Source organism: Euleptes europaea, chromosome 1 (genome assembly GCF_029931775.1).
Source record: "Euleptes europaea isolate rEulEur1 chromosome 1, rEulEur1.hap1, whole genome shotgun sequence".
Classification (NCBI taxonomy): Eukaryota; Metazoa; Chordata; class Lepidosauria; order Squamata; family Sphaerodactylidae; genus Euleptes; species Euleptes europaea.
The window spans coordinates 19,433,892-19,448,530 of record NC_079312.1 but is presented as its reverse complement, the minus strand read 5'-3'; the positions used below and the strand labels follow the sequence as shown (position 1 = coordinate 19,448,530).

Genomic DNA, 14,639 nt, shown 5'->3' with positions numbered 1-14,639 from the left:
CTTCTCCCTGTCCACTCTCTCCAAACCATGCATAATTTTATAGACCTCATTCATGTCTCCCCTTAGCCGCCTTCTTTCCAAGCTAAACAGCCCTAAGCGTCTTAACCGCTCCCCATAGGACAGTTGCTCTAGTCCCCTAATCATTTTGGTTGCTCTTTTCGGCACCTTCTCAAGCTCTGTAATATCCTTTTTTAGGTGTGGTGACCAGAACTGTACACAGTATTCCAAGTGTGGTCCCACCATAGATTTGTACAAGGGCAGTATGATATCAGCAGTTTTATTCTCTATTCCTCGTCTAATTATGGCCAGCATGGAATTAGCCTTTTTTACAGCAGCCGCACACTGGGTTGACATCTTCATTGAGCTATCCACTACCACCCCAAGATCCCTTTCTTGGTCTGTTGCTGCGAGCACAGATCCCATCAGTGTATATGTGAAGTTGGGATTTTTTTTGTCCCAATATGCATCACTTTACACTTACTAACATTGAATCTCATTTGCCATTTTAATGCCCATTCTTCCAGTATGCCGAGATCCTTCTGGAGCTCTTCACAGTGCGATTTTGTTTTAACCACCCTAAATAATTTGGTGTCATCTGCAAACTTGGCTACTACACTGTTTAACTCCAACTCGAGGTCATTGATGAACAGGTTGAAAAGCTCCGGTCCCAACACAGATCCCTGAGGCACCCCACTGCTCACATCCCGCCATTGTGAGAACTGACCATTGATTCCTACTCTCTGCTTCCTGTTTTTCAGCCAGCTCTCAATCCATAAGAGGACTTGTCCTCTTATCCCGTGACTATGAAGTTTGCTTAGCAGTCTTTGGTGGGGACTTTGTCAAAAGTTTTTTGGAAATCCAAATACGCAATATCCACAGGCTCATTCCTGTCCACATGCTTATTGACGCTTTCAAAAAACTCTAATAGGTTAGTGAGACAGGACCTACCCTTACAGAAGCCATGTTGGGTTTTGCCCAGCAGTCCTTGCCCTTCTCTATGCTTGACAATTCTATCTTTAATAATGCTTTCCACTAATTTACCTGGAACAAACGTTAAGCTAACTGGCCTGTAATTTCCTGGGTCCTCCCTGGAACCTTTTTTATAAATGGGTGTTACATTGGCCATTCTCCAGTCCTCTGGTACAGAGGCTGATCGAAGGGACATGACAAGATGTGTTCCCAATAAGCTGCACCAGCAAGCAATCTTGCTTCTACCTTTTGCACTAGCTGCAGCTGTCAGCCTTCAAGGACAGCCCTATGTGGAGGGCACTGTAGTAATGTAGCAAGGAGAACCATGGCTAGATAATGCCTCTGAAGGAAGGGTAGCAGCTGGCGGACCATCTGAAGTTGGGTCACTGATAGGGAAGAAGCTTCTCAGAAAGTCATCTGGTTTGTGCTGGTGGTGGAAAGTGCCATCAAGTCAGAGCTGGCTTATGGTGACCCTGTAAGGTTTTCAAGGCAAGAGACGTTCAGAGGTGATTTTGCCATTGCCTGGTTCCGCGTGGGCTGACAGAAGTGTTTCAGATTTTTCTAAAATAAAAAATAAAAATGAGGGGGCACCCGGACTTGAACCAGGGACCTCTTGATCTGCAGTCAAATGCTCTACCTCTGAGCTATACCCCCAGCACACAAACTAAACTCACCATGAAGTCTAGTTATGCACACTGGTTTTACCACATAGTTCCTTGTATGCCTTGAAGCAAAATTGCTGTTCTACTTTTACTGTACCTTTCCCTATGACTAACTCCTGAGGAATAACCCACTGGATGCCTATGCTTTGCAAAGAGTTCTGGGGTATATTCCAGAATATGCAGTTAAACATTCAGCAGAGATACCAGGCCTTACTTTTATCCCCTTGCATATCAAGGTGGAAAGGCGGTGTAGTGGAGCGGTTAAGAGTGGCAGACTCTAATCTGGAGAACCTGGTTCAATTCCCTGCTCCTCCACATGAGATCTGCTGACCTTGGGCCAGTCACAGTTCTAAGAACATAAGAAAGGCCCTGCTGGAGCAGACCAAGGCCCATCAAGTCCAGCAGTCTGTTCACACGGTGGCCAACCAGGTGCTTCTAGGAAGCCCCACAAACAAGATGACTGCAGCAGCACCACCCTGCCTGTGTTCCACAGCACCTAATATAACAGGCATGCTCCTCAGATCCTGGAGAGAATAGGCATGCATCATGACTAGTATCCATTTTAACTAGTAGCCATGAATACCCCTCTCCAGGTGAACTGATCTCAATCAGCTGGAAATCAGTTGTAATAGCAGGAGATCTCCAGTTGCTACCTGGAGGTTGGCGACCCTGTTTACACTGCAGCTCTGCTCCTTCTGCAAGAATACCTTCCTGAACAATTCTGTTTTGTACATTTTGCAAAAATGATAGAAACGCGGGGACCTTTCTAATAGCGTCAGGCAGATTGTTCCACAATGTAGGAGCCCCCACAGAGAACGCTCGTTGAATGGGTAGTGGCTGATTTTAACTACTTGCCAGGGAGGCACTTCCAAAGGTTTTGCTCTGTTGAGTGGAGCTGTTGCAGTGGAATATAGCAGGAGAGGGGCTGTGGCTCAGTGGTAGAGCATGTGCTTGGCATGCAGAAGGTCCCAGGTTCAATCCCTGGCATCTCCAGTTAAAGGGACCAGGCAAGTAAGTAATGTGAAAGTCTCCTGCCTGAGACCCTGGAGAGCTGCTGCCGGTCTGAGTAGATAATATTGACCTTGATGGTCTGATCAAGGCAGCTTCGTATGAGAGGCAGTCCTGCGGGTACGTGGCTCTGAGGCCTTTAAAGGTTTTTGTAACTGACAGCTGGCGTTTTGATGAAAAGCACCTTGCTGTTCTCAATGTCCTCTAATTTTGTATTCTTAGTACTATTGCATTGTTCATTGTTTGTCTTCAGCTGTCTGATTGCTCTGTTTTATGTCCTGTAATCTGCCTTGAGCCTCAGCCAGAAAGACGCACTATAAATAAAGTAAATAATAGATAAATCATTCGAAGATCCCCATGGCACCTCAGAACATCTAGTGCTGTTTTCTTCTCTTAAAACAGGGAAGAATTAATTGTGCTTCCAGCCTACAAAAAACTTCAAAGCAAAGGAGGCCCATACCTATGGTTGCCAACCTTCGGGTGGGGCCTGGAGATCTCCCACTATTACAACTGATCTCCAGACAATTATTCCCCTGGAGAAAATGGCTGCTTTGGAGGGTGGATTCAGGCTTTATACCCTGCTGAGATCCCTCCCCTCTCCAAACCCTGCCCTCCAGAGACTCCATCCCCCCCAAAAAAAAACCTCCAGATATTTCCCAACCCAGAGCTGGCAACCCTACCCATACCGCATACCCGGCCTGAGGAGAGTAAACATCTGTACTGAATTTTAGGGAACAGTCAAGATTAGGTGTTTGAGTCACTTGTACCCTGTGGCTTTTTGCCTGCATGGTTTCCAAGGTGCCTTCCAGCTTAAAAACTATTTGGAAACACAGTACCGCCTATAATCTACTCTCCATGTCGAAACAGTCAGAATCAGTTTTAAGAACCATTGCTTTAAAATGGCATAAAAATAGCTACAAAAAGACCAAACTCGGGGGGTGGGAAAAAAGGCTGGGTGGTGGTGGAATATTTTCATCTGTCAATTAACAGATGAAGCATCAGGCAAATTTAGGTAGTGAGAGGTGAGGTACTGTCACAGAATGTTCTCCAGTAGCCACATACCTTATTTCTGAAGCCGAGATCTCACAGAGAAGGGCCCTTCTGGAAGAACTGACTTAACAGGGAGGGATATACGGGAACAGGTAGTCCTTCAAGTATCCTGGTTTCTTTAAAGGTAATAACTAGCTTCGTGAAATGTGCTTAGACATACATGCAGGGAGTATACGTTGCTGGTGTTAAAAGAGCATCCTTTATTTTCATTCCAGTCAGCTATCCTGCTGTTGCGTTTGGCTGTAATTGAGATTCCTGAACAGTCTTCAGGGGCAGTCCCATATTGGAGCAATCCAGTCTGGATTGGGAATAAACAGGAGTGAAGGACACAATGGCTGCTTTCAGATATCACTGCCACTGGATGAGAAGCTGCAGTTTGTGTGTGAAATAAAGGCCACCAAAATATATAATTATGAGAAAAGGCCAATTTGCCCTTCTCATTGTAGCACCCTTACTGTCGGCAGTGGGGTGGAGGAAGAGTCCAGGCGGCTGAGGAAAAATAAAGAAATACTTTGGCCAGCTGAATGCTGTAGGATCCTAATTAATGTACGCTTTCCCCTGTTTCCTGGGCACAAATTTGTATTCTGTTTCCGAGTGCACGTCTGCTTTTATTGTGCATATTAAAATTACATGCATGAGCCTGTCGGGCACAGATTATTAGCCTGTTCTCTGTCAGTGTTCAGGTGCCATAAATTAATGTGTTTACCTCGGTGCAGACACTATTTCATATTTCCTATGAGAAATTCATATTGTTTGAACCAGCAGCCCAAACAGTGCTTTCGGCTGACTAGCATAAATGTGGAAAGAAAGAAAGAAAGAAAGAAAGAAAGAAAGAAAGAAAGAAAGAAAGAAAGAAAGAAAGAAAGAAAGAAAGAAAGAAACTTAGAACTTTTAAAATAGCTGTCAGACTGTTATTTTAGGGGGTTTTACTTCCCTTTCCATCTACAGACCTTTGATCAGTGTATGACCTAAGGAAAGTTCATGGTAATCTTTGCTTCTTTCACATCAATGGCTGCCTGCACAGCAAGGGTGAACCCTGTTAAGCAAACAGGCCTCCCCAGCTGAAGTAGGATGTTATTATACAGACAGTCAGCCCCATGTGCTCAACAGGAATTCTGTACTCAGCTTCCCTGGAGCCCTTTTGTTAATCAGGGTTATGCAGACTTGGATTCAGAAGAGCCCAGTCAGGAGATCAGAAGCCCTTCATAGAAAATACAATATAAATATATGGTGGAAAGAGAAATACAGATCCATATTTCTATGGGGATTAAAGGGAGGCTTGCGAAACTGCCCAGGTGTAGAACTGCAATGAATAGTTCATCTTCTCCCCACCCTCCACAAACCAGTTCTAAATGTGATGCTGTCAGGCAAGAAGAGCTTGGTAATGTGATTCCCCCCCCCCCCCATGTATCCACATCTCTCTCTCACTGGGCCATGATCCATGTTATGCCCTCTGCCATCCATGCTCTGTGCCTTTTCCCCTTGTCATGATTTTTCACTTGCTTTTGATCTGTGCTGCAGCCATCCACACATTATTCTTCACACAATGCATAGTTAAACTGTGGAACTCCCTGCCCCAGGATGTGGTGATGGCTGCCAATTTGGAAGGCTTTAAGAGGGGAGTGGGCACGTTCATGGAGGATAAGGGCTATCCATGGCTGCTAGTCAAAATGAATACTAGTCAGGATGCTTACCTATTATCTCCAGGCTCAGAGGAACATGCCTATTATATTAGGTGCTGTGGAACACAGGCAGGATAGTGCTGCTGCAGTCGTCTTGTTTGGGGGCTTCCTAGAGGCGCCTGGTTGGCCACCGTGTGAACAGACTGCTGGACTTCATGGGCCTTGGTCTGATCCAGCATGGCTTTTCTTATGTTCTTATTATTGGACGTTGCACTGTCCTTGCTTGATAGCGATCATCCGTGAACGGCTTTTCCTGTGCTGATAAGGCAATCTAGTTGCAAATTATTACAACGGCGTAACAATAGCATAGTGCCCAGCAGTGTGTGAAAGCAGCCCACTTTAAAAAAATCAGTTTTAATGATTTTAGTGTGGTGGGAATGGCCTAGTATTTAATTTTGGGTCATCTTACATATAGTAACTGCCTTTGGGAACATTGCACAGCAAGTGGGGCCAACCTCCAGTTGAGGTCTGGCATTCTCCTGGAATTTCAGCTGAACTGCAGACTACAGAGGTCACTTTCCCTGGAGGAAATGGCATCTTCAGAGGGCAGACTCTGTGGCATCATACCCCTGATGAGCTCCCTCCTTTCCCCAAGTTTTCCACCCTCACCACGGACCATTCTCAATTCTCCAAGAATTCTCTAAAACAGAGCTAGCAACCCTAGCTGCAAGTAGGGGGGATACATCAATGTCATCCTTTGAGGCTTGATTGAAAGGGTAAAGAGTTTAGGTCTGGCATAGCGCTACGTAAAGGTAGTCCCCTGTGCAAGCACCAGGCCATTATTGACCCATGGGATGACGTCACATCCCGACGCTTGCTAGGCAGACTATGTTTATGGGTTTGTTTGCCATTGCTTTCCCCAGTCATCTACCCTTTACCCCCAGCAAGCTGGGGACTCATTTTACCGACCTCGGGAGGATGGAAGGCTGAGTCAACCTTGAGCCGGCTACCTGCAACCGACTTCTGTCGGGATCGAACTCAGGTCGTGAGCAGAGCTTTTGACTGCAGTACTGCAGCTTACCACTCTGCGCTACGGGGCTGTCTATAGCACTAGGGGGTGGCTGTAAATCGTGAATGAAGCGTACTGGCCAAAGCTATCCATCTATTTTCCCCCCTCTGTCCTAGCCTCATCACAGACCTGGACATCACCTGTTTCACTTACCACGGGTTTGGCAAGGAGTTCCTCAAACGTTTTGGGCTGAGCCCAGACTCTGTCCTCCAGGTGGCGCTACAGCTGGCGTATTACAGGTGAGATAACTGCCTAGCCATGAATGCACAACTTCGGCTTTTGGTGATGAATATGGAACATGGTAACCAGGTTTATTTTAAAAGGGGCGGAGGAGAAAACCAGTTGTTCCTGATTAACGGTGCGGTTATGTTCAGGACCTGTGGCCTTCTAAGTTAATGGGTTAGATCTAGACTAACTTGGCAATTTGTATCAGTTTGTCCCTTCCTGCTGCAAACCTACTCCATGCTGTGCCGCAGCATCCTCTATCCCCCAGAATCAGCATTTTATGGAGATTGGTGAGAGGGAGAGGCATGAAAGTTCTGTCCCACTGGTGGAAAATTTAATCTGTAACCACGGGTTGGATCTAGAAGGGTGAAATTCTGCATAGGTGTACAGTGAAAATAAGGCAAAAAAGGAAGGTAGGCTCCCAAACAGACGAGGAGTTCTCAGTCAGTAGTATGTGTACCATTGGTGGGATGCAGAAGTCTACGTGGGATGGAGAGTTTTCATACAGCAACTAAGAATTCGATCCCCATGTCCACCTGTGAGTGTAGTGGGCCATCTCCCGCTGACCCGAATTGCCACGGATTATCCATCTGTGGCCTTTGGCATGCCAGTGATAACCTTGGGCGCTTGGTGTTTCTCCTAACTCCCCATTCCCCCAGCCCACCAGTATGTGTCTGATGGGCCACTTCCTGCTGCCCCTACCAGCCAGGAATTTAGGGGAGGGGCTGTGGCTCAGTGGTAGAGCATCGGCTTGGCATGCAGAAGATCCCAGGTTCAATCCCCGGCATCTCCATTAAAGGGACTAGGCAGGTAGGTGATGGGAAAGACTCCTGCCTCAGACCCCTGGAGAGCCGCTGCCGGTCTGAGTAGACAATACTGACTTTGATGGACCAAGGGTCTGATTTAGTATAAGGCAGCTTCACGTGTTCATGTGAATTGTCGACTGCATTTCTGCAATTTTCCATGTCCTTAAAACTGACCGTAAATGATAACTATAATAACAAAATGCCTGTAAACCTATAGATGTTCTTCATCGGAAAAGTGGGCTTTCAGTTTCTGTCATGGTGGGACCACATTCTTTGTCAGAGTGATTGGGGGGGGGCGTAAGATACAAAAGGCTGAGGACCGCAGTACTAGACCTCATGTGGGAGCGGGGGGTTGTGGTGTGGTGTGGTGGTAATCTCTCTGCCGTGCCTCCCTGTCTTCCTCAGAGCACATGGGGAACTGTGTGCCACTACCGAGTCAGCCTCACTCCGTCGCTTCCACCGTGGCCGGACAGAGACCATCCGCTGCACTACCTCCGCCTCTCTGGCCTTTGTCCAGGCTATGGCTGACGATAACCGTCAGGTACTCGACCCCCCCCCCCCCATGATCCCTTGTGCTTCTGTCCAAAGGAGACTTCAAAGTACAGCCCCCAGGAGGAGCTGCTGCAATGACTGTAATGATGAGCATGAATAGGTTGTTGGCCCATAAACCATCGTGCCTTGAGGCAGCAGCTCTGGAATTCCAGCTCTGTATTATTCTTCCTTCCCTCCACTTCCTTCCCCTCACTACAGCGTGGCGTAGTGGTTAAGAGCGGTGGTTTGGAGCGGTGGATTCTGATCTGGAGAACAGGGTTTGATTCCCCACTCCGTATGAGTTGCAGACGCTAATCTGGCGAACTGGATTTGTTTCCCCACTCCTACACATGAAGCCAGCTTGGGTGGCCTTGGGCTCTCTCAGCCCCACCTACCTCACAGGGTGTCTGTTGTGGGGAGGGGAAGTGATTGTAAGCCAATTTGATTCTTACGAAGTGATTGTAAACCAATTTGATTGTAAGCCAATTGTAATTGTTTGATTGTAAGCAGCATCCATTTGGACCTTAGAATTGTTGAGTGAGTCAGAATTGAGCCATTCTCCTCTTGTCAGAGTTTCCTTCCGGATGTGACTCAGTCTTCGGGGGCTTGTAAGCCTTCTCATATGGGCCCTTCTCTGTTGCGGAGGGAATGTCCTCCCCCATCAATCTGCCTAGTGCTGAGCCACCTGAGCTCTTAAGAGCTACACACAGGGTTGCCAACCTTCCGGTAACAGCTGGAGATCTCCTGCTATTACAACTGACCTCCAGCCGATAGAGATCAGTTCACCTGGAGAAAATGGCTACTTTGGCCATTGGTCTCTATGGCATTGAAGTCCTTCCCCTCCTCAAACCCCACCTTCCTCAGGCTTTGCCCCAAAAACCACCCGCCGGTGGTGAAGAAGGACCTGGCAACCCTAGCTACACAAAACTCCTTTTTTCCAAGCATTTTCTTTAGTTGCCTGAGGACTGTGTATCCTGATTTCTCCCACATAGGGACCCAAAGCAACTTATAACATCGTTTGCCCCTCCTCTGTTTTTGCCCTCACGAGAACACTTTGAGGTAGAATAGGCTAAGAGTCAGTAACTGGCCTGAGGTCATGCAGTGAACATCCATGGCAGAGAATGGGGATTCAAGCCTGGGGGTTCCCAGACCTTAGTCAGCATGGCGGCATGATGTAGTGGTTATGAACGGTGGACTCTGATCTGGAGAACCAGGTTCATTTCCCTACTCCTCCACATGAAGCCTGCTGGGTTATCTTGGGCTAGTTGCAGTTCTCTCTGAACTCTCTCAGCCCCACCTACCTCACAAGGTGCCTGTTGTGGGGAGGGGAAGAGAAGGTGATTGTAAGCCACATTTAGACACCTTAAAGGTAAAGAAAAGTGGGATATAAAAACCAACTTTTCTTCTTCTGTCATTTGAACCACCACACCATGTTGGTTTCCTTCTTTCCTCCCTTAGAAGAACAAGAGTTGGTTTCTATATGCCGACTTTCTCTAGCACTTAAGGAAGAATCAAAGTGGCTTAAGGAAGAATCAAAGTGGCTTACAATCACTTTCCCTTCCCCTCCCCACAACAGACACCTTGTGAGGTAGGTGGGGCTGAGAAAGCTCTGAGAGAGTTGTGACTAGCCCAACGTCACCCAGCTGGCTTCATGTGTACGAGTGGGGAAGCCAACCTGGTTCACCAAATTAGCCTCCGCCGCTCATGTGGAGAAGTGGGAAATCAAACCCGGTTCTCCAGATCAGAGACCACTGCTCCAAACCGCCGCTCTTATCCACTACACCATGCTGCTCTCTTGGGTTGCATCCACAAGTCATTGGATATTACACTATTATTATGGCACGATAGCAATCGTTTGCAAGTGAATTTTCCTGGTGCGGATTAGATAATCCAGTGGTAAACAGTTGCCGTAGTGCAATGTCCCAGTGATGTGTCAATGCAACCTGTGTTCAGTGTTATGATGAGTTCTTGAACTGTGCTGCTAGTGTTAGTTGGGCTGTTGTGGTTTTTAATTATTGTTTTGATTATAGTCATTTGTAATACCTGGGAAGCTGAGAGCCGTGTTGCAGGTAAACAAATACAGATGTGATGTGTTTCCTACTTCTTTTTCAACAGGCCTCAGAGAAACTGTTTTTGCTGCGAGAAGCCGTCAAGGTCCACAGCACCCTCACGGAGCAGGTAAATAAATGCCTTTTATGTGAGCCCTTTAGGGGTATGAAGGTGTCATAGTGGAACGTGTCACCTGGGCTGGTGTCCAGGTTCAGAAACTAAATGAGAATCTCCTCACTAAGCACCTTGAAGAAGACGAAGAGTTGACATGCCGACTTTCTCTACCACTTAAGGAAGAATCAAACCGGCTTACAATCAACTTCCCTTCCCCTCCCCACAACAGACACCTTGTAAGGTAGGTGGGGCTGAGAGAGCTCTAAGAGAGCTGTGACTAGCCCAAGGTCACCCTGCTAGCTTTGTGTGGAGGAGTGGGGAAACACATCCGGTTCACCAGATTAACCTCCACCGCTCATTTGGAGGAGTGGGGAATCGAACCCGGTTCTCCAGATCAGAGTCCACTGCTCTTAACCACTACATCCTGCTGGTTCTCACCTTGCCAGAATTAATTGTGGGAGGATGGGGTCTGATTTTCCCCAAAGGAACACAGGATATTCCATCCTGTTGTTGGAAAGGAATGTCCACAAGAGAAGTAGGAGCATAAGAAAAGCCATGCTAGATGAGACCAAGGCCCATCAAGTCCAGCAGTCTGTCCACACAGCGGCCAACCAGGTGCCCCTAAGTAGTATCTAGGTTTGAGAGTTAGTCACATAAAAACAAAAGAAAAAATTGTGGGCCTGAGGCACTGAGGAATTGTAACTAACAATTAGGCATATTCAGAACCCATGAAATGTGGAGAAGATTCTTCCTGTCATATAGTTAAATTCTGGTTGTGAAATGGAACACCATAGTGACACCTAGTGGCAGAGCCAAAGCATTTCATCAACAGGAAAGCAAAGAGGTGAGGGGAACCACATGTGACAGAATTTGCCCCTGTATTGAGAGGAAACTCATTTAAAACAGAAGCCATGGGGGTATGCTCCCAAGCTGGGTATATCAAACCATGGAAATACAGCCCCACACAATCTTTATACATGGTCACTCTTTATTTCTTGTTTCAGGAGGTAGCTGTGTTGGTCTTCAGTACTACAGCTAGATTTGAGTCCAGCAGCACCTTAGAGACCAACAAGATTTTGGGGATATAAGCTTTTGAGAGTCAAAGCTCCCTTCGTTATCTGATGAAGGGAGCTTCGACTTTCAGAAGCTCATACCCCCCAAAATCTTGTCGGTCTCTAAGGTGCTACTGGATTCAAATTTTGGAGAGCCATTGTGGCGTAGGGGTTAAGAGAGGTGGTTTGGAGCGGTGGACTCTCATCTGGGGAACCGGGTTTGATTCCCCACTCCTCCACATGAGCGGTGGAGGCTAATCTGGTGAACTGAATTTGTTTCCCCACTCCTACACATGAAACCAGCTGGGTGACCTTGGGCTAGTCACAGTTCTCTCAGAACTCTCTCAGTCCCACCTACCTCACAGGGTGTCTGTTGTGGGGAGGGGAAGGTAAGGAGATTGTAAGCCAGTTTGATTCTTCCTTAAGTGGTAGAGAAAGTCAGCATCTAAAAACCAACTCTTCATCTTCATCGTCATCTTCATCATAATCTTCTTCATCTTCATCATCATTATTATTTCTGGTTGTATCTGGAATTTAGGAGATTTTTCAGAGTGCTGCCTCGGAGGACCTGTGGCACAGGGCCAGAAGTGAGCACCGAATCCCTGTTTGTTTAATCTCTCTTAGGCTCTGGATGGTCAAGGCATCGACCGCCATTTGCTAGGACTGAAACTGGAGGCCATTGCTGATGGCTTCCGAGTCCCAGAACTGTTTATGGACACTTCCTACGCCGTTGCCTCTTATTGGAAACTCTCTACAGGACAGGTACTGGCTGCCGGATCCACAGTTGGACTTTGTTATTCCAGTTCCATTGAGGAGGTCTTCTCTTAGTCGATGGAATATGGGAAACTCTACAGCAGGGGTGTCAAACATACGGCCCAGGGGCTGGATATTGCCCCTTGAGAGCTCTTATTTCGCCAGCCAGCCGAGGAAACCGCACACACACACCAGTCCTAATCTAAGATGGCGAGCCTGCTGCGGTCTCGCCAGCCAAGGCAGCCCCCCCCCGCTCCTGATCTGGGCTGGCGAGACATGGGCCAGCCCAACCAAGTGACGTTAATGTCATATCCGACCCTTGTAACAAGTGAGTTTGACACCCCTGCTCTACAGCTTCCACGTTCCCCTTTCATGGGCCCATGTGGAGGATTTTTCTCTGTATGTGGTACAGTACCAGGCTCTACTTTATTGATTGCATTTTTAAAAAAATGTATCACGTTGCAAAGCTCCTGAAGAACTCGTTGTGGAAAGGATACATATTTTAGTCCCTATTCCTGGTTTTAGCTTTACAGGGCCTCTCTTAACCAAGTACATGAACTTCATAAGTAATTATGGCTGCAATCTAAGAGCACTTTCCTGAGAGTAAGCCCCACTGAATATAATGGGATTTGATTCAAAATTGAGCTGCTTAGTATCGCTCTTGGTGATTAGCACTCAGTAAAGGTTTGGCCCTAAGTTATTCTCTTGTCTTCTGTAAACTTCCCACAAGAGGTAGTCTTTGCTAAATAGCTTGACTGCAGCAGGTCTTGAAACAGCAAACCTGGAGGATCATATGGAAAATGTCTTAAGATTTTCTGGAACGGCCTTGCACAGTGTCATCTTCTTTAATATTAGAATCGCTGGAGCGGGACCTTTTCAGGGGTGGCACTGTGGTTGAGGAATACTCTTCCCAAGAAGGCCTGCCTAGCAATATCTTCAAGGTTATGCTGTTTCACTAGCTCTGTAAATCTGCTTTATAAGATAATACAGTGCTGTTGTACCTAGTATCTATTAATTGTTTGATGTCATGTATTCTGTGTGTGTTTTTGTGATATATTGTGTGTCAGTGTTTTGCTATCTTTTTTTAGAACTTCAGGCTTAGGGGAAAGTAGCCTGCTTTTTTTTTCCCCCAGGCGCGTGGTCACTGACTGCTGATCCTGATTTCCTTCTCCCCTCAGGTAGCTGCCCGCACAGACTGTGTGATGTGTTATGGACCACTGGTGCCCGATGGCTATGCCGTTTGCTACAACCCTCTGGCTGCCCATGTTAATTTTTCTGTCACCGCTTTCAATTGTTGCCAGGAGACCAACGCCGAGCATCTGGCCGGAAGCCTCCAGAGGGCTCTGGATGATGTGGGGACCTTGCTAGGGAACCGTAAAGATGGCAAATCGTGAATGTCTTTTTCGAGACCCACTTCATTTCTCTGTTCTTTCTCCTTAGACCAGACCTGGCTTTGGCTTACAGAGAATTGTCTGCCGAATCATGAATGTCTTTTTCGAGAGACACTCCATTTCTCTGTTCTTCCTCCCTAGACCAGACCTGACTTTAGCTTACAGAGAACTGTCTGCCTTGTGTCAGCACATCACCCCTAATACCTTGGGCCCACGATCTTTGCACTGCCTTCCTTTCATGCCAAAGCTTATTACGCAGGCGTCTTTCAATCTTTCCTGCTGACACTCCTTACCCATAATGCCCTTTGTAAGCCGGTCAGGGGACCAAGGGCGAAGCAGGTATTGGTGGGGATTTTTTACACACTGTCTTAACTCGAAACGCAGTCTAATTTATTTCCAGGGGGAATAAAGAAAAAGGTTCTTTCAGGAAATGTCGTGACTTTTATGTTTTTTGGGGTGCATTGAAAGAAACGAGGTAGGGAACAATATCTGGCCAGGAGGTCTGAGGTCTGCAGAGCTGCGGGATAACCCCGGACAAGGACCAATCTCTGGGTTTCTGTTTTCTTCAGTGTAAAATGAGTTTACAGTGCTGTACCTCAAAGGGTTCTCGGAAGAGGATCTGTAAGAAAAGGAAATAACAATATTTATCACATGATATTTAAAAAGTTCTTCGGCCCTAGTGAGACAGTTGGTTACTCTCCTGCAGAGAGTTAACAGCCATGCAGGTTGGGGCTGCAGTGAGAAAGGGGGCAAAAATCCACCCACCCCCAACTTTGTCAGTATAATTTTGCTCATAGAAGAAGGAGAAAGGAGCCATTTTTCCCCTCCTGACTTGTGTGGCTGTTATTTCACATTTATTTATGTTAGCCTTTCTCACTGGGACTGAAGGTGGATTACCCAGAGTAAATCAATACAATCAACATGATGGGATGTCCAATAAACAATGCAATAAGATCTGGATTGTAGAAATCTGGAACCAACCAAAAATCTGAAAACAGAACTGAAAGCATAAATATTCACATTAAGCATAAAATGATGTGAACATTACATAGTAGGGTCCTACTTAAAGCAACAGGCGGTACACAGTAGTATAGACCACTTTCTGTAATCCTTAGAGTTGCTAGCTCAATTGGGAAATACCTGGAGATTTGGGGGCAGAGGGTGGGGTTTGGGGAGAGGAGGGACCTCAGCAGGACATGATGCCATAAAGTCCACCCTCCAAAGCAGCCATTTTCTCCAGGGGAACTGACTGTGGTCATCTGGAGATCAATTGTAATAATGGGACATCTCCAGGTACCACCTGGAGGTTGGCAACCCTACTAACCCTTCACCCAAGCA

General features: G+C 46.7%; 1 protein-coding gene and 1 non-coding gene across 2 annotated transcripts in view; one reads left to right on the top strand and one right to left on the bottom strand.

Moving 5' to 3' along the window:
- LOC130483505 (carnitine O-acetyltransferase-like) overlaps positions 1–13,304 on the top strand; it is a 48,987-nt gene extending 35,683 nt beyond the window's left edge. Inside the window, exons 10-14 of the mRNA XM_056856274.1 lie at positions 6,497–6,619; positions 7,817–7,952; positions 10,058–10,120; positions 11,782–11,919; positions 13,089–13,304. Of these exons, the coding sequence (XP_056712252.1) occupies positions 6,497–6,619; positions 7,817–7,952; positions 10,058–10,120; positions 11,782–11,919; positions 13,089–13,304 (676 nt within the window). The remainder of the gene's footprint in view (positions 1–6,496; positions 6,620–7,816; positions 7,953–10,057; positions 10,121–11,781; positions 11,920–13,088) is intronic.
- On the bottom strand, positions 1,552–1,623 carry TRNAC-GCA (transfer RNA cysteine (anticodon GCA)). The gene has a single exon. It is a non-coding gene; the product is annotated as a tRNA-Cys (tRNA).
- Positions 13,305–14,639: the final 1,335 nt, after the last annotated feature.